Below are 22,624 nucleotides of genomic sequence, written 5' to 3'. Positions count from 1 at the left end.
GGCCAATAGATGCTTCAAATAATACACAAGATTGGCCATATCATTGAAATAGGAAAATCATGTTTTGGGGCTTTTGTGGTCCAAATTCACTAACTGTAGACTCTTCTTTAGTGTAGTTGTTTTTTGTTTAGTGAACGATACCGAAACGATAACTAATTTGAGATATGAAAATGGAAATGATACGAGTAATATCATATGACTTTTTGTAGCTCTTTTACTAAGGCTCCACTTGCGGTTCAGAGGCTGGACACTGCTATCAACTGACATTGATTCTGGATAAATCATTCTCAAACTCATCAATATTTCATGAAGAAAAAGGAATGAAATGTTTAATGAGTGTTTGGAAATCAGATGAAAAACTGCTCATTTTTTCATCCTTAATTTCTCCTTCTACAATCATTTGTTTGAGAAGTAATATCAAACATTTGACACAGTGTTTCATCACCAGATGAAACACTGCGTCTCATGCTTGATATATTACTTATTCAAAAGATACTGCAATCTGTTGTTCCTTATACGTATCCAGTTAGTTTAGAGTTCTATTTACACTTTAAATGACTGGGACAAAATGATTAAGAACACGACATGAAATTACTATGTAGAGGACAGGCTTAGGAAAAAAAATTGAAGATTGTAGACGAAGCTTTGTCGACGCAACAGGAGTACACGTTCGTAGTTTTGAATTAAAAAAGAGACTGAGATGGTTATGGTTTCTGTATTTGTTGATGCGCGCCTCTTGTCTGTAAGGGAGCTTCTTTACCCGTCAAAATTGTTTTATGATCGCATTATTTTGATTCATTTACAAGGTGTTTCGTGACATTAAATGTAACTCATTTTCTACCATTTTCCTTCACGTAGAAGATCCGTGCGCCACCAAGGAGTGTCCTTTCCACTCTGAATGTTCTTTAGACAAGAATGGAGAAGCGCTATGCTCTTGCATACAGGGCTGTCCTCTCATTTATGATCCTGTTTGCGCCAGTGATGGCCAGTCTTATCCGAACGAGTGCGGTTTTAAGATGAGAGCATGCGCGATAAATGGTAGCTTAACTATCTTACATCGAGGCCATTGCAGTGAGTCTATTCATCTTCTAACTTTCGTTCTCTCGATTTTCATTTTCTAAAGTGTCTCTATTCTTTGAATGTCATACACACTCAGTTGCTCCCTTTCTGCAATTTCTCTCTTTTGCTTCCAGCTCCATGCTCTACAGTAACTTGTCAGCTTTATTCTAAGTGTGTGCTTAAAAATGATACACTGGGAAAGTGTGTTTGTTCTAATGACTGTCCGTCCAAACCCAGCCCCGTGTGTGGTACTGACGGAAGAACTTACGTCAACGAGTGCCACATGAGATTTGCCTCGTGTACGCAGAAAGCTAACGTGACTGTTCAACACGTAGGAGACTGCAGTAAGTTTCGATTTTACAACTCTGCTGTTCCAGACTGCTGCTTTTCTATTCCTTTTAGTGCTAATTGTAACTGGATTTCTCTGAGGTATTTAACAAAGTGCAATTTTAGAAACATTATAGATCTTGAGTATGTCTTCTCTACTGTTCGTAAGACAGAGTAAGTTAGATATAAATTACTAGTCTGTTAACCCTTTATCAGTACCATTATATTTATCGTCGTCCTCATCTATATCGTCCCCGTCATAATCGCCGTCACTTGACCACCATCAGAGCCATCATTATCTCCATCACAATAACTACCATTACTATCATCTTTATCACCATCATCTTCGTCATCATCATCATCGTTGTCGTCGTCAATGTGAATGTGAATGTGTTTATTAGTTTTCCACTAAATGGGTTTTAAAAACTAATTACAATCAATACTAAATACATTAAAAGTAAAAATCTAAAATTCTAATAGATGTTAAAATATATCACATCACTAATTAAAAACTACTGAGAAATTCCTTTAAATGTCTCTTGAAGATTGGCAAATTATCACATCCTCTTATTTCACATGGAAGAGAATTCCAGAAACTCGTTGCACGGTATAAAAGTGTGCATTGCCTAGAAGCTGACTTATAAGTTGGGATATTCAAGTTATTCTTATATCTAGTATTACGGTCATGAACGCAATCACGTGTCTTAAATCTATGACAAAGGTAGCTAGGGGCTAACCCCTTAACACATTTAAATGCTAAAACTCCAAGTGTATATTTAAGAAACCTGGTCACGGGCAGCCACCTTAGCTCTCTTAATGCCGGTGTTATATGATCAAATTTCCGCTTTCCAGTGATCATTCTACAAGCAAAATTCTGAACTTTCTGCAGCTTCGAGATATTTTTCTTTGAAGTAGTAGACCACACCGGAGAACAGTAGTATAACTTGCTAAACACTAAGGTATTTATAACCCGTTCTAATGTCTTAGCATCAAACAGATGCTTTACCCTATTAATCTGACATAAGCTACCTATGCACGAGGACACTGTTTGGGTGACATGTTCATTATAGCTTAGAGTGCTGTCCACCTGCAGGCCAAGGTCCCGAGCAGGAGATGGAGAGTGGAATCATTATTGATCGACACATAATTTCTTTTTGCTCTTTGTCGCTAACTTTACTTGGCGTCACAGATCCTTGTTACTCCAAGAAGTGCCCACCTTATGCAAAGTGTGTGCCTCGGTTTGGAACCTTTGCTAAGTGTATCTGTCCAGCCAGATGCTCACTCGTGTTTGATCCGGCGTGCGGCACAGATCAGAAGAGTTACTTTAATCTTTGTGCTCTGAAAATGAAAGCTTGTCAGTCAAACGTGATGATAAGAGTTGCCTACAAGGGAACATGTGGTATGGTTACGATCTCCGTTATCAATATTTATTCCTCCTTGTATTTGCTTTGCTATTCTAACTATTGATCGTTAAACGCGTTTCTACGAAATTATTTCTTTGGTACCTACTAATTCTTTCCAGAAATGAATCCTTGAAAACCTTCTTACCTGTTATAATTTCTTTGCTTTTTTGTTTTGTCCAGTTTTTCTGAAGAAATTCTATACTTTCAAATGGCATGTAGAAGTTTTGCAATTTTTATATGGCTTGTTTCCTGCTAAATTTGGCTTACACTCATTTCTTGCTCTTTTGCAACCATATTACCATATCCTTTTGTTTCCGCGTCGTAGACAATCCGACAAACCCTTGCGGTCATTTAAGTTGTCCTCCAAACTCCAGATGCATTGTCGGAACTAATGGCACAGCTAAGTGTGCATGCGCCAAGAACTCCTGTCCTCAACTAAACGAGTTCGTTTGTGGGAGCAACGGAAAAACATACCGGAACACTTGTGAAATGGAATATGATTCTTGTGACAGTAATGAAACTATTACGGCCGCACACAAGGGACACTGCAGAAGTAAGTGGTCACAAATGGCCATCAGTATATGTGTTATTGTCCTCCTTCTTTGGTCAGCTCCTTTGGCCTACCTACACCTCCCCTCTTCTTCCAATTCCTTTGTGAGTGGTAACTTTGTTAAGAGGTTCCAGAATAGTGGACTAAATAAATTTGTGAATGGCTATGATGTCCTCTCTTTTGGTAAATGAAGAGTTTCATGTTACTTTACTTTGACACTGATTCCACTCCTAATTTTTTTGCAAGTCGATAAAACAACTTTAATTTTACGAGTGCATGTCCTGTCTGCTAACAATGTAAGGGCAATTAAATTGTTGGGTCTCTCTTGAGCGTCATATATTAACGTGTGTTGAATATTTTTTTCAAGCTCCTTGTTACAAAGGAAAGTGCAAGTATGGTGGACACTGCGAGCTTGTCTCAAACATAACAGCTCGATGTAGCTGCCCTCTGTGTCACTTCAGATACAAACCTGTTTGTGGTACTGATAGAAGGTCCTACATAAATCACTGCTTTCTCAGGCGCCAGGCTTGTCTCACCAAGACGTCAATTTTAGTGGCGCAGCGAGGTCGATGCTGTAAGTCAGCTTTCTTGATTTATCTCTATAGCTGCTACTCTGGGCATCCTAGTTTTCAGCGCTGGTACAAGGAACAACGGTTAAAAAATATAGACAATGTCACTTGAACAACACCAAACTACAGAAATAGATTAAGCTAGAGAATCTTAGTTGGTGAACAAAATCATTGTTCATTGGATGGACTATTCAACTTATTAACTAGATTTTCTACCTCTTTTTCACTACAAATTTGCAGCTGAAATTTCTTTTATTTCTTCTCATAATCTAGCTATTTCTTCTCTACCTTTCATTTTATCGGCTTGTGATCCTTTTACTATCAGAGGCTAGAATTAAAGGTTTACACTATAGAACATGATTGAACCCGCCTTCATTTTGGTTTCTTATGGTAACTTACATTTCTACTGTTTCTTTGTTTTCTTCCATTTTCATTTTTCTTTTGTTTTCTTTCCATTTTCTACTTGACTGTTCTGACTGGGCTTAAAGTGTGAAACCATTCTCCTCAAAAACCCTCGTTGGTTTGTTGAAATTTCCCAAAGATAGTAACCTACATTACATTTTGACTTTTTCTGTTTCCGTTTCATTTAATATTAAATTTGTACTTGCCTTTTCTCACTGGGCTTTAAGTGTGAAACCATTCACCACAAAAACGCTCGTTGGTCTGTTTTAAGTTTCCTTTCTCTTATTTTACGTTCCCATCACTATTCTTAACATCTTTACTTTGTGCTTCATTTTGCAATCCTTCCCAGCGTGCACCAGCACCCGATGTCGTTTTGGCGCCAAATGTGAACTCCAGGAGGATGGATCCGAGTCATGCGTGTGCGAACGAAGCTGTCATCTGGGTTATGTTCCCGTATGTGGAAACAACAAAAAGACTTACTTAAACCGCTGCGCTCTTGACCTGGACACGTGTGTGACTAACGGAACAGTATCACTTGCGCACGAAGGAAAATGCTGTACGAACTCTCATCTTTGATTTGTTTCTCTTCTTCCTCTCTGCTTAGAACTTCAAGTTCAAATGCTGAACACCACAAATTCTTACACATCATAGCTAAACTTCAAGGTTAATGTAATACCCCTGTTATAACACACTTTCATGTTATTAACCACCGTTCTAAATACCTTTACGAGGTGAAATTTTCTAACAATCTCCACCCAACATGATACAAGGCTGATACGGTGTCTCCCATATGACCAGTCAAGTGAAAACATGTGACTCCTGTTTCATCAGTCACTCTTAATTAATGTCAGGAGAGGCCTGAACGTCCCTGGCATCCACCATACTTCAGGCCTCCCCAATTTTATCTCGGGGTCTGGATGTGGGGGAGAGCGATGGTACTCAAAGAACTGAATTTCAATGCGTGGTTCCTATAACGATTGAGCCCGGCTAAACAAAGCTCACGGCCAATCGCATGGATAGAATTTTCAAAGCACCAAAATCTACGTTTTCTCGACTTTTGCTTGCTCGTCTTGCTAAAAGAGAATCCTTACGGCCAATTTCAATCATTTGAGTTATTGTCTTTGTCATATCTTTTTTGAATGTCTGTGTTTTCTCTAGTTTTGGGCTGCGCTCAAACTAACTGTCGCTTCTACTCAAAATGTGTGAAGCGACCGAACGGACAAGCTGTTTGCATTTGCAACGACAGCTGCAATTTGTCTCTGGACCCAGTTTGTGGTAGCAACGGCAGAACGTACATCAACGAGTGTTTCCTACGGGCGGACGCATGTAAGAAGCGTCAAGGAATTGTTGTCTTACAGCGAGGAGCATGTAGTGAGTTTCTTTTTGTGCTTTATGTTTTATCGTGCTTATTCTTCATTGTAATGGGTTTAGCTTTGTTATTATTACGAGGGCTCCATTTGCCGTCGTCGTTTCCTTTGAATGCTAAGAGTCAAAGTTGATGAAAATGACTTAAACAATTTGAGCACAGAACTGCGAGTGAGATGTACGTGTAATCAGATCCTTTTTGAAATCCTGTACTTTGTGACTGTCTAACTTTGCTCTCTGAGCTTCTCTTAAATCGTTTTAAGCAAACAGTAAATATTTCCCTTTCTTGCAACGTATGAAACGCAACAATGCGAAGATCAGAGAACAAAAATGCGAACTTTCTTTTAAGGCGATAAGGCGTCATATTTTGACGCCCCTATTTTTCCAGTGTCGGCGAAAGTTCTCTGTACGCCCCATTTTTTCATATTATTTTCTCACTCTTCTCAATTTCTCTTTTCCTCAGCTCCTTGTGCTCTTCTTAAATGCGATTTCTACGCCGAATGCTCAGCTCAGTTGGACGGTTCTCTTCAGTGTGTCTGTCCGACTCAGTGTCCGCTATTCTTTAACCCTGTCTGCGGCAGCGACGGCTACACATATCCTAACCAGTGTACACTGCAAGTAGAGTCCTGCAAAACTCGAACTCGCATAACTGTTGTCAAGCAAGGACAGTGTGGTGCGTAGAAGTAATCGCGTTTCTTCGCACCTTGTCGTTATTTTGAAGTGCGATCATATTTCATCTCTAAAAGGAGTTTCTTTATCTGTGTACTTACTCTCTTGGGACTATTAAGTCTTCGGAAGACGCTCTTCTCCTAAAAAAGTGTTTGCTCCTATTTTTAACCCTTATTGTTGACACTTGTATGTCTAAGTGGATCTCGTTTCTTGCTTTCTTGTGAGCAAACTTTACTGAACACAGTTAGTAAATATAATAGCTGTTTCCAGTATGCTAAGATCTATCTCTGCTTGACAGGCTTGTACACGCTTGATCAAACTTACTTATCAGGGAACAAACTCTATTTCTAAACAGTTCTCTGTTTCTTAGGCTTTAGCTCGGTTATTTTGCCATAACCTCACCCCTCTTTTTCCATTATTCTCTCAATGTGTAACCGTAACTGCTGTCTTTAGTGTGTACCGGAGGCGACTGCCCGCGTCCCGCTAGGAGATCTGGAAGAGAGGTGTACAGATCACGCCCAGGTATCGTGGACTATTCACCTTATCACTGCCAAAGGTTGTCAAGGTCAACATTTGATAAAAATTCCAAATTTCATGTCGTTAAATGCTAACAACTTACGACCCAAAAGTACTGCCAAAGAAGTTTCATATGAATGGTTGCAGCACAGGATTTCGTCCTAAAACTCAAGTTAGAACTGTGTGTTAAAAGGGTTCATCCTAGACCTTCTCTCCTGTGTATTCTGGCTTTTATTTCGATCTATGCGCGAAGGAGATTGGTTTTGGTATATCTTTCATGTTTTGCTCTCATACGCGGCTAGATTTTTAAGAGACAGGACTCTCTGGGTTTTTCATTTTCTAACTATACTCCTTGGGTAGCATGCTCTTGCTTATATCTTGTCTGTCATTAACAGAAAATTAGTTAACGGGTTTTAGCTGTAGCATTTACTGGCTACCAAATGTACATAATACTTTACTCCTCGCAGTAAATTGCAGCGTGTTTGAGGTACCAATTTTTATTGCAGCAAAAGGATGAGAGCGCAAGTAAAACCTTGACCAAATGGCTACCCGTTACTTAATGAACTTTGATTGTTTATTAAATTCTTATTCAATCTATCGTGCATAAAGACAAGTTTCGTTTACTACTGACGTGTAAGAAAGGTAGACAGAAAGGATGGGACCGTTTGATTCAGTCAAGAATGCAAGGTCTTGTGATGTTAATTTTAAAGAGGAGGAAAAACTGTCTGAAAAGTACGTACTGAGTATAGGGTCGTCCGAGTAAGTGATTACGGTATGCTCGGGTTTTGTTTGTTCTTTTGTTTTTTTTTTAATTTGTTAATTAAGAAATACATTTCTCCGTTTTCTCTTTTATTTATTTACTTACTACCTTTGTGCTCCCTCGTGCAGGTAAGTTAAAACATGTTAACCATCTACAAGAGCAGATCTTGCACGAAGCAAGGCATTAGTTTGCTATTTGTTCTACAATCCTCGCCAAAAGTCCTTGAAACAGCCAAGCACTCGATCCCCTCTCTTTTTGCAACGTTGAGATGTTATTGCAAAGTTAAGCGGCTTTAGCAACATTGCGAAAGGGAGGGGGAGCGAAAGTTACGAAAGTGTTTTAAAGTTTTTGTTTGAGGTTTTAGTATTATTTCGTCAAAGTCGTGTGTTTTTCCCTTAGGTTTGTCTGTCGGATTTAAAGGCGATTCTTATATGATGTACAAAGCTTTGACGCAAGTGAAGGTCATAACGGACATTGAAATGGAATTTAGGCCCATCAGTCGTACCGGCATCCTGTTCAGTAGCAGAGCGTCCGGCAGAAAGAGGAATAATGACTTCATAGAGATCACCCTAAAACGTCAAAGGGTAGTATTCAGGTAAATGCTTTTAACCTGGCTTCACTATTTAACAATTATTCCTCGAGTCCGAATGGGCTCTGAGTCAACCGTTGACTCAGAGGCCATGAGGGCGAGGAATAATTGTTTTAGTAAAATCCAACTAGTTGGTCAAAAATATCGAGAATAAAAAAATTTTAGCTAGTTAAAGCTAGACTTTAATCCTTTTTTTGCCGCCAAAAAGCCCGCGCTTTTCGCTACTAGTGGGCTATAACATATAGCCTAGTAGTAGCTCAACCAATCAGAACGCAGCATTGATAATAGACCACTAGTTGGATTTTACTAATACAATTTATCACGTTCTATTTTAAAATGGGGCCTGTTGCATTATTACCTGAATTCTTTTGCCTTCGATCATTGGGCGCTGCAGTTTTCTTTTTACTTTTTTCCGAACAAAAACTTTAAAAAAGGTTTCTACTTACATTATTCATTAATGAACCACATTTTTGAACGTAGGAGCTCCGATCCGTTGCGTTATTCCCTGTATTCCTTTGTCTTTTTTTGTTGGGTGACGGTGGTTTTATTTTTTTGCTTACTGATCAGAAACTCAAATAATGCTTTCGATCGATAAAACATGTCAGATCCACATTTCAAATGTAGAAAACGGTTAGGGTTGATAGAGTTCATTATTTTGGGAAGCTGAGAATATTTCTGGAAAATCGTAAGCTACCCCCGAAGGACCAATTAAAGTTGTCCGATCTTGGGAGGTATCCTTCAAGAATGTATCTGTAACGTCCTTATTGTTTTCTTTATCCTCCTCCTCTTACTTTAGTTATAACCTAGGAAGAGGCGCAGTACTTATTGAAAATGACCAACGCGTCAGGATTAAGGAGTGGAACAAACTTCGCGCATACAGAAATGGCATTAATGGTTACCTCGAGGTGAATGGTGTGAGAGTTAATGGTTCCTCCAAACCTGGTGCCTCGCAGTTGAACCTAGATATGGAAATGTACCTTGGTGGAGCAGTTGTCTCTAAAAGGTAAAAACTTTATAATATATCTATTTCTTTACATGTACTTTCAATTCCAATACAGCCAATCATAAAATCCTTTGAATATTCTGCGTCATGCAACAGGTTGTAATCACCAGGGTAGTCGCGGTCTGCTTAACAAAAATTGCCAGGAACTGCTCTGCAAACATCAAATAAGACACAGAGAAGTCTTGAGGAATATATATCCCAATGTAATTTTTCTTCTATACAAACTCGCCTGAAGTTCCCAGTGTACTAATTAAAAGAATTAAAGTACTCTTTGCATACTCGACGATTTTCTAATTCGAAAGCATTGCATAACTTTTGAGTGTATTTATGGGGCACATGTCGTAACATGTCTTTATTTCGATGTTAATTTTTTTCAGTAAAATAGCTGGATTTTTCGGCTTGATAGCCAATCTTCTTATCAACGGTGAACGCTACGGCCTCATGTATCCTGGTGTATTATCTGGACACCCTCTTGGGCAATACAGGGCAGTCATGAACGCCAGTTATGACTTATGCATGATGGAGCCCTGCCTTCACGGAGGAACTTGCTTTGTGGAAAATGAAGCTAAATGCCTATGCCTACCAGGATTTCTGGGTAGTCGCTGCGGGAAAAGAGGTTTGTTGTAACTCTTAAATTACCTCAACGACAAAGACTACATTAAGACGTCTTAAAAAAGTCTGACATTATCGGTGTACAGTAAACACCAGCCAATAAGAAACAGTAGATTAAGAACCTCCCGACAGAAATTTTCCTTTTTAATACAGTGTACCCAAAAATAAAATAACCAGTTAACAAACGAGTATATTTTTGAGTTGAAAATTGACGTATAACGCGAACATACTGAACTTAACTGTACATAAATTCGGTAATCAGTTTTGTTAGGGTTGTAATAATGCAATTGTGAGGTTTTTTTGGTAAAGTGTTATCCCTGTTGTCGCGGTTGTCCCTGTTTTCACTGTTGTCCCTGATGGCCCTGTTGTCACTTTTGTCACTATTATCACTCTTGTCACTTTTGTCACTGTTGTTACCATTGTTACCATCGTCCTTGCTGTTACTGTTGTCCCTGTTATCTCTGTGGTCACTGGTGTCGTTGTTTTCATTGTTGTCAGTGTTGCCCCTGTTGTCCTTGTTGTCCCTGTTGTCCCTTTTGCCCCTTTTGCCCCTGTTGTTGTCCCTGTCCCTGTCGCTGTTGCTCCTGTTGTCCCTGTTGTCTCTGTTGTTAACCCGGTCCCTGTTGTCCCTGTCACTGTTGTCACTGTTGTCACTGTTGTCCCTGTTGTCCCTGATGTCACTGTTGTCCCTGTTGCCCCTGTTGTCCTCATTGTGCCGGTTGTCTCTGTTGGCTTCCTTGTCCTTGTTGACCCGGTTTTGCCATTGTCCTGGTTGCCTCTTTTGTCCCCGTTGTCCCTGTTTTCCTTATTGTCCCTGTTTTCCCTGTTGTTCTGGTTTTCCCAGTTGTTCCATTTGTCCCTTTGTCCCTGTTGTCCTTGGTGTCCTTGTTTTCCCTGATTTCCCTGTTTCCCTTTTGTCTATTTTTCTTGGTTGCCTGGTTATCCTGGCTGTCTTGGGTTTTGCAATTGTTTTGGTTGTCCTGGTTTTCCCGGTTCTCCTGGTTGTCTTGGTTGTCCTGGTTGTTTGGGTTCTCTTGGTTGTCCCAATTGTCCCAGTTGTCCTGGTTGTCCCGGTTTTTCTTTTTGTCCTGGTTGTCTTTGTTGTCCCAGTTGTCCTCATTGTCCTGGTTGTCCTGGTTGTCCCGGTTGTCCCGGTTGTCCCGGTTGTCCCGGTTGTCCCGGTTGTCCTGGATGTCCTGGTTGTCGCAGTTTTCCTGGTTGTCCTGAATGTCTTAGTTGTCCCGGTTGTCCTGGTTGTCTTGGATGTCCCTGTTTTCAGGGTTGTCCTGAATGTCTTAGTTGTCCTAGTAGTCCTAGTTGTCCTGGTTGTCCCGGTTGTCCTGGTAGTCCTAGTTGTCCTGAATGTCTTAGTTGTCCTAGTAGTCCTAGTTGTCCTGAATGTCTTAGTTGTCCTGGTAGTCCTAGTTGTCCCGGTTGTCCCAGTTTACCTTGTTGTCCCAGTTCTGTCCCGCCTGCATTGCCAATAAGTAACCCAAAATACAAGAACCTGTTTTGTCAAACAGACCAGAAAGTAGCATCTTTTTAGGAGGCGTTTACTGTAGCACGATTACTTGTGGGCAATCTGTTCAGTAGTTTTAATTGTGGCCCACAATGTTAAGAATCGTTACTGGCCGGATGTAAACCAGTTGGTTATTTACAAGCATGACGTTATGGTTATGTAGCTCTCGGCACAATCAGCTTGCGTTTAGGGCAAAGCTAAAAAGGCACTAAAACTAAGGGCCTGTTTACATGGAGGTGGGTGAGGGGTAAACTGGATATCGGATACAAGCGTCAGTGAATTAGAATCTTACACTCTTTTCATAATTTCAATTGTATTTCATATTTATTTATCTTCCCCCTTTTTCAGTATATTTTCTTCTAGTTAACACTCCACACGTTATGATTCATTTTTGTTTCTTACTTACCCGAATTAAAATGAAGTGAATGATCTGACTGACATGTACATGTAAAACGTAGGGTTCAATTAATTCTTTAATTGTTTACTTTTCAGCAAATGTACCATATTTTCAAGCTGGTACAGTCCAAAGTGATTCTTACATAAAATTTCAACCACTGGTTTTAAGAGAAGATGAATTTGCCGCCAGTTTCCAAATCCGCCCTGAAGCGGCCACTGGCCTTATAATGTATTCTGGATCAGGGGAAGACTTTATCTCACTGGCCATGAGGGGAGAAAAACTGGAATTTAGGTAATATGTCAATGCCCTACCAGAACGGCGCAGTTTTTTTCTTAAAAAGTAAGAGGGGAGAGGTAGGTATGCTGGGCTTATAAAGTATTCTGAATGGAAGGAAGACTTACTCACCATGGGTAAAGGGGAAAGAAAAACTGGAATTTAGGTAATAGAGTGCGCAACCTGCTAAAAAGGCTCCTGTTATTTCATTACGCACGATGGGAAGGGTGGGTGAGCTCGCCTCATAATCTATCAACAGCAGTTGATACGTAGCACTTAATTTCACTGATGAAGATGGGAGGGAGGGGGCAGTGGACAAAACGCGAGATCTTCCTCAACAATTCCCAAATTGTAGAATTCACACCTAGATTTAATATGATGGTGGTAATGTTAGCACGGTTTAAAAATAAATTTTTGTTAGCCGGCCTTCATTAGCTTGATTTATTTGCAGATTTCAAAAACCTATGCCTCGAACCGAGGAATATAGGGCTGATTTCAGAATTTTTAAGAAGGTGTACGAATGCTGAAATAAATGAAAGAAGAAAGAAAATTACTAGTTAACTTACTTTAAATGAAAATTGGTTTAAGGAGCTAAACTTTTCTCTAACTAACTACGGTTATTAGTTTCATTCGTACTGTCTTTTAACTCTTACCCTTTTTAAAACAGGTCTAGTGTCTCAACAGTGTCTTATCTTTTATTCATTTCCCTCTGTTTTTAGGTTTAATCTCGGCCAAGGCAAAGTAATTATTTCCACAAATTTCAATCTGGCTTTTAATCAGTGGCATTATGTGGAAATCATTCGAGTAGGTTTGCAAGGAACGCTAATAGTCAACTATGTAAATGTATTCCGGGGCGTGGCACCTGGGACCTGGAAAAACCTGAATTTAAAAGCAGCCGTAGTATATTTAGGGGGAGGAACAAGCTTCAATGGCGATGTGATGTAAGTACTGTTTATAGTCGCACTGATTAAATAATGTAGATCCTTTAAATGACGATGTCGAAAAAAATTCAATTAAAAATATTACCATAAACTTGAATCCGACCTTTAAACGTTTTATATTTACCGTATTTATTCGAAAAAGCGCCCATCCAAAGGGCAGAAAATCAGACGTGTGATTTCAGACACGTTTGATGTCTCTTGTCTGTTATCTGATGTCACACGTGTGATGTTAGACGTCTGATGTATGATCTCAGACGTCTGATGTCGGATGCATGATGTCTGATGTCAGATGTCTCATGTCTATTGTCTGATTTCAGACGTCTGATGTCTTTTGCGTAACGTATGATGTCTGAAGTTTGTTGTCTGATGTCTGAAATTGTTGCCCTTTGTCAGACGTCTGATGGCTGATGTCTGATGTCAGACCTGATATTAGATGTCTGATGTCTAATGTCAGACGTCTGATATCGGATGTCTGGTGTCAGACGTCTGATTTCAGACATCTGGTGTCTGAAGTCTACTGTCAGCCGTCTGATGTCAGATATCTGATGTCAGACGTCTGATTTCAGACATCTGATGTCTGAAGTCTAATGTCAGACACGTCTGATGTCTGTTGTCTGATATGAGACGTGTGATGTGAGACGTCTGACATCAGACAACAAACATCAGACTTCGTACATCAGACATCAGATGTCTGAGATCATACATCAAACGTCTGACATCGGACAACAGACGACAGACATCAAACGTGTCTGACATCAGATGTCTGTCGTCAGATATCTGACATCAGAGGTTTGACATTAGATGTCTGACGTTAGACATCAAACATCAGACGTCTGACATCTGATATCTTAGTCAGACACCATACATCAGACATCTGACATCAAACAACAAACATCAGATACGAGCCGTGGGACATCATCATACATCAGAAATCATACATCAATCATCAGATGTCATACATCAATCATCAGATGTCTGATGTCTTATGTCAGACGTCTGGTGTCTGATGTCTTTTGTATGATGACTGATGTCAGATATCTGAAGTCAGACGTCTGACATGAAACATCACACAACATACATCAAATATCAGACGTCTGACATTAGACATCAAACATCAGACATCTAAAATCACACGGCTGACATTAGACATCAGACATCTCACATCAGACATGAGACATTAGACGTCTCACATAGGACAACAAACATCAGACATCATACATCATGCAAAACACATTAGACATCAGACGTTTGACATCAGACATCAGACACCTGATATACATCAGACATCAGACGTCTGATCTATCTGATGATTGATGTATGATGTTTGACGTCTTGTGTCTAATGATTGTTGTCTTGCTGTCAGATGTTTGATGTATGATGTATGGTGTCTGATGTGTGATGTCTGTCGTCTGATGTCAGACGTCGGATGTCTAATGTCTGACGTCAGACAATAAAGACCAGACATCAGGCATCATGCATACATCAGTCATCAGATACATCAGACATTAGACGTCTGAGATCATACATCAGACTTCTCACATCACCCGTGTGACATCAGACGTGAGACAGACATCAGATGTCTGACATCATACAACAAACTTCAGACATCACTGACACTAGACACCAATCATCATACACCAGACATCAGACATCAGACAACAAACATCAGACATCATACATCAGACGTCTGACATTAGACAACAAACATCAGACAGCAGACAAACTATAATAGTGATATGAAAGTTTCTGGCTTTGGAAAAGGTAATTTATACATGAGATTACACAGGTCAATGTTATAATATTCTTTCCCAGATTCCAAAGGACTGGAGTAGCAGTGGGTTTCAAAGGGTGCATCCGGGAATTTGAAACTGAAAAGGAAGACTTGCGAGAGAACCTCCTGGACCTTTCGATTTCAAAAGATCAAGATTCTGAACGCGAGCCCCATAATGTAAAGAAATGTGGATGTAAGGATGTGAAATGCGAAAATACAGGACGTTGTATAGAAAGACTAAATGACTTCCGGTGCGATTGTCCCATTGGTTTCACAGGACCCCAGTGCCAGATTGTTGGTAAGTGTTACGATCTCACCAAGGAAATTTGAATCTTCCCAATCAGATGAGTTTAGAGAACACACCGAAAACAGCTAAATCAGGATCAGTCACGTTCTGCCTATAATTTACAATTTTTCTCTTTGTTGTTCCAGTCTCCCTCCTGGTTTATCACTCCACTAGTCGGTATTCCCGAGTTAAGAGCCTCGGTCACGCTTGTAAAATTTCCAACTGGTTTTCCTCCAACCAGCTGGGATCTTTAACCATGTTATGTTCCATTTATTTTATTTGTTTCAGTATTTCTGTAAAGCCCCATAAGGGGAGAGAATAATAACAGTATTTGTAGTAGTATAAGCCAATGACATGTCCGATCTTTTCGGCGAGCAGTAATACGGCGGTTACCTGTTGTTCTTTGGGTATCCTGTCGTTGTTTAGGCTTAACAATCTGGATTTATGTTCATCGTTTTTGAACTCGTACAAGTAAAAATTTTTTTCCTAAGAGGTCTGCTAAGATGATTGACGGAACAGAAAAACCCCAAAATTTGCCAAACTCACGTGATACAACGAATTTCGCTATAATATGCTGTTTTAGGTTCGTAATGTACCAGGAGATAGCATTTCGAGCTCTATTGACTAAAATATACACATCTTAATTCTGAGAATGTGATAAAAAATTGTTATATTGTATTCATGATGCTTTTTTCAGCCTGTGGTAAAAACATCGTGTTTGACGTTGGATTCGCTATTGATGGCTCAAATTCAATAGACGACGATGAGTACCGCTTAACAAAGGACTTCGTAAAGGACGTTATCAGGATCTTTACAATCTCAGAGGAAAGTACCCACGTAGCCTTACTTGAATACGCTAGTGAAGCTTCAATAAAGGTGTACTTTGACGATGACGATTACTATCAGGCAGACAAGCTTCTTGAGAGAGTAGAACAACTGACTCAGGCCCAGGGTGCGTCTACTAATATTGGAAGAGGCTTAGAAAAAACGCTGGGAATGTTCAGTGCTAGTTACGGGATGAGAGAGAAGGTGGGTTGAAGCCGTCAAATAATACACCTTTTCACGGTTTTTTCAACTTTTATATGGATCAGTTAAGGAAAATACGTCGACACCATTGAAAAGAGCGGCTTAAAATGAGTAAAATTGCCAAATTTTGGAAATGATAGGTCTTGCCGTTTGGGGTAATATCAATAAGGGACTAGCAGACAAACTTCAAAAGCTGCAGAATAGGGCTGCTAGAATTCTCACCTTTTCTAACTATGACGTTCGCTCAAGTGTTTTGTTGGATGAGCTTGGCTGGGAAAGGCTAGAATATGCAAGACTTAAACAGTTGGCTGTGACAATGTATAAAATCCATAATAATCTTTCCCCATCGTATCTGAGGCGGATCTTTACCAACACCTCAAATGTACATTCACACAATGTAAGTTTTTGTATTTTTAACATTATAGTCAATAGTTCCTTAGTCTTTTAGTCTTAGTATTTTAGTCTAGTTTTAAACACGATTCCTAGGAAGACCATGTAAAATGATACGATTTCGTGTATAAATAAAGATTGATGATAATGATGATGATTTAGCGAGCGAGTTGCGAAAATTTACAGACGTTTGTTTGGTGGGGGGCAAGTTTGTGCCCCCCCCCCCCCTCCCCCCCCACCATACAAACGTCTGTAAAATTTCGCGACTTTGAGGAGCTGGATACCGTATTTATTCGAATAAGCGCCCAACCTCGAATTAGCGTCCATCTCGAATAAGCGCTCATCCTGAAGGCAAAAAAAGTTTCTAAGCGCCCAGCCTCGAATAAGCAACCCCCCCACCCCACCCGACCTCCCTCCCACTCCCACTCAAACTCAAATAAGCGCCCACCCGCTTCCTCCCACCACCCAAAAAAATTTTGAATAAGACGGAATTTTCTTCAGAGTATTTTACAGAAACCTTGCTTTGTTACATCTTCGGATTTTGTTATTATCATTTATTGTTTTGTTGCAAAATATACTTACTACACTTGGTTAAAATGGTGAGAACAAAAATAAGCGCCCAGCGTCGAATAAGCGCCCACTCTCAATGTCCAAAAATTTAATACGCGCTCTGGGCGGTTAATCGATTAAATACGGTATATCTTCATTAATTTTTAACAAATCATTTTCAAACTTGGCAATTTTACTCATTTTAAGGCCATCTTTTCAGTGGTGTCGACGGATTTTACAATTTTTACAATTATTTGCCAAAACTGAAGGCTGAGGCAAATAACTGATCTACTCGCCTCGGACAAATCACAATATTTTGCGATAACCGAGTTCAATAATTGTTTTATCATTCGATCGCTAAGTTTATTTTTTAATGAAGCGGAGCGATCTGCCTTTTTGTACGCAAGAGCGATCGCAAGAAGGAGAAAATCATGGTTTCGTTTATGCATGAGCAGAATATTATTTGCAGCCAAACAGTTGAACGACGTTCCTCATCAGCAGACCATTATTTGTAGGCAGTTATTTACAGGTCACGTGGTGGGTTTTCGGCCAATGAAAAGGGAAAAATTTGCATCGAATGATAATTCTTCTTTTTACACGATCCGTCTAAGTACAATTTATAGAAATTTGGGTCGGAAATCGTTCCTAAATTTCTTATATCCACATCCAAAGATCTAAACAAATTTTCACCATTTTCAGCCATAAATGCACCACGTTTACCCCCAAAATTTTGCAACAACATAGGTTCAGGTTAGAATGTCATACATGTACGGTATCTGTCGCGTACCATTTTTGTTCGGAAAACCGCTGTAAACCTATTTCTTTTATGCCGTTCTTGTTGACGTCGCCGCCGTCGTTGCGCAAGCTCTCTATTGATACCAAAACTTGCAACTTACAACCCTAAAGAGACAACTTGGCGTTTGCAAAAGTGTCCCTCGTCGGGCACCGTGTATTTCTGACCATTAGAATAATAAATAAAGTTTTGGTCAGTGGCGAAACCAGGGGACCAGGCGCCGCCCCCACCCCCCCCCCCCCTTATTCTTGGACCAAACTGAGACCCGAAGGGCCGAAGAAGATTTTTTGGAGAGCGCCCCCACCCTTTCCTAAGGGTGTGGATGACCGCCCCCCTCCCCCCCTTATCTCAAGGTCTGGATCCGGCACTGTTGGTGATGCTGAGCTGATCATTATTTATGTTTCTCTTTCTTTTTTAAGGTGACAAAGCTCTTTATTTTCTTCACGGATGGAAAAAACACAGACCGAGGTGAAGATCTGACTCCATATTCGCAGCAAATCAAAGCCAAGGGCATTGAGACAATTTCTGTGGGAGTGGGCAATGGGACAGACCTCAATGAACTGAGAATCATCGCTTCATCACCAAATAATGTGATTCAGCTGAAGGAGTTTGAAGAGCTGAAATACATAATAAAAAAGTTAGTCCCTGCTGAGTGCAAAGGAAGCAAATGAAGGAATGGAGAGGGAAGGTAAGAGACTTTTCTATACATTGTTGATACGCCAATTATTGGATGAGGCTGATAATGATATGAAGAGTTGTGCAAATCGATGTCGAGATCAGCATAATTATTCATATCATAAGAGGACGGAATCGCTTATTTTATTTTAAATTCATTCAAAACATTATTTTATAACCTTAAATAATGGTTTCCTCTATGTAAAGTTCTAGTCTACACTAAATATTTGGGAGCTTTCACAACCACAACGATGGTAGTCAGGGTTTAAAATGGTAACTTTGCTATTCATAAGGGGGAAACTTGTTCCGGGTACTACTTGGACAGGGCCAACTTCCTTAAAATTCCTTATAAATGACCCTGGCGAACCGTTTATATGAGAAACAAGGCTAAACCACCTAAAAGTAAGTAAGTAAGTAAGTAAGTAACCTTTGTGGTCTAATACGCTTAGCTCATTACAGTATTTCAAGTATCGCTATTTTACCGGCATTGCCACAAACAGAAATAACGAAAATAAGAAAACAAAAACACTATGATACAATATAAAATATCTGTCTACAATATAAAAATATAAAAATATGTCAGTAATAAAATAAAAACTATGTACATTCCAATAATAATAATAGTAAAACTATTGACAGAATATAACTGTGACGTCAATTTTTTTCAAGCGTCTTTTAATGCTTCCGGTAATATCTAACCTAGCCAGGTCATTTTTTTTACTTTAGGGTTATCCATTCCTCTCGTTCTGGTCATTTTCTCTCCTTGTAAACACTTTGACTGCCCATCCGGGTCAACTCGGTCAAGGCGATACAATCAGAGCTTGCGCGAGCGCTAGTGTTGGCTAAGGCAAAGCGGTTAACTTTGTTCAGGAAAGAGGGTCACCCAGCCAAGTGAACTTGAGCGAGCGTTTATTGTTGACCCCTTTGTCCAAGGCAACAGCGTTCGCGCATGCTCTGATTGTCTCGCCTTGCCCGAGTTGACGCAGCTGGGCGAGCCAGTGGGCGCTTTCCTATTCAACCAAAACTTTCGAAAATTTAAGAAACAACAACACTTGGTACAGAAATTTCCCGGAAAAGTTTCCTGAAATTCCTAAAACAGATGAATTTCCGATCGCGAACCATTCAACCGACAGTTCTAGAAATTCCGGGAGGAAAATGAGGTTGCTTTCTTTTTGGAAATTTTAGAAAATGCTGTTCCATTGGCTACCGGAAATTACCAAAAATTGAAACCGGAGATTTTGGTTGAATGGAAAGCGCACCAGTGTTTGTGTGGAGAAAAGCTGGCCAGGGTAGGAGGTTAACCCAGTTTAATACTACAATTAGGTAGTTCACCCTTCTAGCCTTTTTCTGACTTTTTTTTTACTATCGCCGTTGTGTGTTAGCCCGCAGCGTCTTGCCTGTTAATTTTATACCCTGGAATCTTAACAACAGGATTAAAAAATCGAAACCGCAAAAAGCCATGGATGGTCTTTGTTTTGATTTCGGAGTTTTATTTTCATTTATGATTAATTATAATTCCATGAAATTTTTTTCCTCTTCTTTTCAGAGATTGGGACGAGAAGCGTGGTGAAAACTGTCACAGAAAGTCGGAAGAATTAACTAGAAACACTATTTTATAACAAAAGTAGCAACAGTAAACAGCTTCCCAAAATATAGCTTCACAGCGACTCACAGCTTGAGTTGTAATCGCAACTAGTATAAAAAATTTGGTCATCGAAGCGCCTATTTTGAACTCAAAGCAGACGCACTAATAATTTAAAACGACTTATGATCTGTAGTAGCATCGCTTACTGTTTAATTGTTTTATTGTGTGATTATAAAGTATCTTGTATCAAGATTCTTTTATGCTGCTTATTTGTATAACAATAAAAAACGAAGCATTCAAGCGAGTTTTGATTGTCTTTACATACCGTAAAATTCCGAAAATAACCCCCGGGGCTTATATTTTTCAAAGGCCCTTTTGGAGGGGCTTATCTATGGAGGGAACTTTGCGTCTTAAAATCGATTGGGCTCGTTCGTTATAGCCAGGACTTCGTTGTATGGAGGGTCGTTATATCGAGGTTCCACTGTATAACGAAACCTCGTTATAGGAGACAAATTTTGCCAGTCCTTTGGCCCTTTGTTAAATCGAGGTTCCACTGTACTTACCAACTTACCTTGGTACCTGACTACCCCGGAACACTCCCTGAAACACCATCGGAACACCTCGAAATACCCCAGGGGCAGAAACCCCCCGGAACACCTCAAAGTGAAAAAAAAAAAAAGAATTATAGTAGAAGGGCTGGATAGATACCTGACAAACAATGTGGGATACGGGAAAGTGTCCCAGAAGACGTAAAAAGTTAACGAGGGCGAAGAATAGTACATGGTTATGCTATACAGTGACCTCACTTTTTTTGTTTTTATTTAAAATGGAAGCCATTTTGCTCTAACACTTTCAAAAGCCTCTCTGCTCAAAGAATTCAGTTATTTCTGTTATTCCTAAAACAAGGTGGGACTTGAATTAATCTTTTCCCTTGCTTCTTTGTGCGCGATTTTTACTTCCTCCCACTCGTCTTGATTGGATTCACCATTTGCATATCTCTTATAATACATCTTGTTTTCTCCCAAAAAACTCTGCATAACCTTTGTTTTTGGGTATAACAATGGTCCCAAGAGAAATAAAAATAAAACTTCAACCTAAAAAATTAAATGGTCCCCGAAAGAGTCGCTGCGTCGATGAGATTTTCTATGTACACCAAGTTACTGTCAGTTGGCTTATGTGGTGTTTGAGGTATTTTCAATTTGCATAGAATGTCTACTTCATCTGCAGTCACAGGCTACCCAGCCTCGGCACCTGAAGTTGGATGAATTTGAATTTTCGCGGTATTTTATAGAAATAAACAAAGAAAATACGTCCTTAAATTTGCCTATTGTCTGCTCCATGGAGGCCCTGTTAGACAAAATGTTTTACCACTTAACTGCCTCAAAGTCGGGTTTAAATGACTCTCTACCACCCAGTGTTGTGCTTTCGATATGTGCATATCTTCCATAATACCTTGAGCGCTTCCCATTTGTAAGGAAATTTCGGTAAAAAATTCTGATAAATGATACTGGACTTGAAAACGTTTGCGAAAAGAGAAATGTGTTAGAGTTGTACCATTTGCAAAACACTAGATAACGTGTGGCCCTGGGTTAAAACAAATCACCCTCCCCCTCAAAAGGAAGCCTGGCATTGGTCAAACCAGACTATAATGGTACAAAAAATTTCGGTCGTTTCGGTTAAAAGAGGGAAAAAGGGAATACCTCGAAAGGTATTAATTTATTTTGCCGGAAAATTTCCACCGGGATGAACGTTTCATTTGAATTCTCCCCGGAATTATCGGTTTTTCCATACAAATGGTAAGCGCTCTTTGTTTGCCCCACCGTGGGCCTTTGAAAAATGCCCGACTAATGCCCTTGGGAAGGGATAAGCACAATTGGTGATTGGGCCATTGTAAATATTTAAATGAATCACCCCTACCCCGCCAAGTTCCATATTCCCACCCACTTGTGTCCAGTCTTCTCTCTTACAGTAGTTGCAAAAAAACGCCAACGAGGTAGAAGTTAGCTGTGAGATGGCGCCGCTGTGAGATGATGCTTGAAAGTGCAGCGGTCAAGGTAAGACGTTTTGGCTCAACCTGAAGTTTTTTTATTAACAATGTGTAAAGTAAAAGGTTTTTTATATATATATTTTCCGGTGTCATTATAACCTGAATTATGTTTGTATTTTGTAGTTCAATGGAAGATTCACGAACGAGCAGTCAACGCTCAAGTGAACGCCGTTGGCTTGGGAAAAGTTAAAATGTAAGTTGTGTTTCTTCCTGTCTAAAAAATAAGAAACTCAGTAGAGTTAAATCATTATGCCTAAATTTGTTTAGAACAAACGCTACTGAAACAACGTACTTTTCCTGCCAAATCTCTGGTGTGATAAAACATGTTTCAAGTTTTGTACACGTGGAGTTGTTTACAACTATAGAGCTAAAGAGATTCACATTGGTTTTGCAGTTGTGTGTTAAGACATTGTGGGGCATACAAATGAGCAAGAAAGTAGAATTTTGTGAAACAACCCGCTGTAATTTTAACGCAAGCCAAACTTCAGCTGTGTTTTTGACCTGTCGCGTTGAATTTGTTGCCGTAGTGATAATGCACGTGCAACTTC

The 22,624-nt window shown here is 39.7% G+C and overlaps 1 protein-coding gene across 1 annotated transcript in view; it reads left to right on the top strand.

The window, feature by feature from the left end:
* LOC140936593 (uncharacterized) overlaps positions 1–20,329 on the top strand; it is a 167,774-nt gene extending 147,445 nt beyond the window's left edge. The window contains exons 124-140 of the mRNA XM_073386122.1: positions 859–1,038; positions 1,194–1,488; positions 2,457–2,785; positions 3,115–3,342; positions 3,707–3,913; positions 5,469–5,681; positions 6,139–6,348; positions 6,798–6,866; positions 7,978–8,215; positions 9,006–9,212; positions 9,590–9,828; positions 11,836–12,031; positions 12,733–12,954; positions 14,767–15,023; positions 15,709–16,040; positions 18,189–18,457; positions 19,991–20,329. Of these exons, the coding sequence (XP_073242223.1) occupies positions 859–1,038; positions 1,194–1,488; positions 2,457–2,785; positions 3,115–3,342; positions 3,707–3,913; positions 5,469–5,681; positions 6,139–6,348; positions 6,798–6,866; positions 7,978–8,215; positions 9,006–9,212; positions 9,590–9,828; positions 11,836–12,031; positions 12,733–12,954; positions 14,767–15,023; positions 15,709–16,040; positions 18,189–18,440 (3,674 nt within the window). The 3' untranslated portion in view covers positions 18,441–18,457; positions 19,991–20,329. The remainder of the gene's footprint in view (positions 1–858; positions 1,039–1,193; positions 1,489–2,456; positions 2,786–3,114; positions 3,343–3,706; positions 3,914–5,468; positions 5,682–6,138; positions 6,349–6,797; positions 6,867–7,977; positions 8,216–9,005; positions 9,213–9,589; positions 9,829–11,835; positions 12,032–12,732; positions 12,955–14,766; positions 15,024–15,708; positions 16,041–18,188; positions 18,458–19,990) is intronic.
* The last annotated feature ends 2,295 nt before the right edge of the window (positions 20,330–22,624 follow it).

The sequence above is a fragment of the Porites lutea genome, chromosome 1 (assembly GCF_958299795.1).
Source record: "Porites lutea chromosome 1, jaPorLute2.1, whole genome shotgun sequence".
NCBI lineage: Eukaryota > Metazoa > Cnidaria > Anthozoa > Scleractinia > Poritidae > Porites > Porites lutea.
This window is presented reverse-complemented; position numbering and strand designations above follow the sequence as displayed.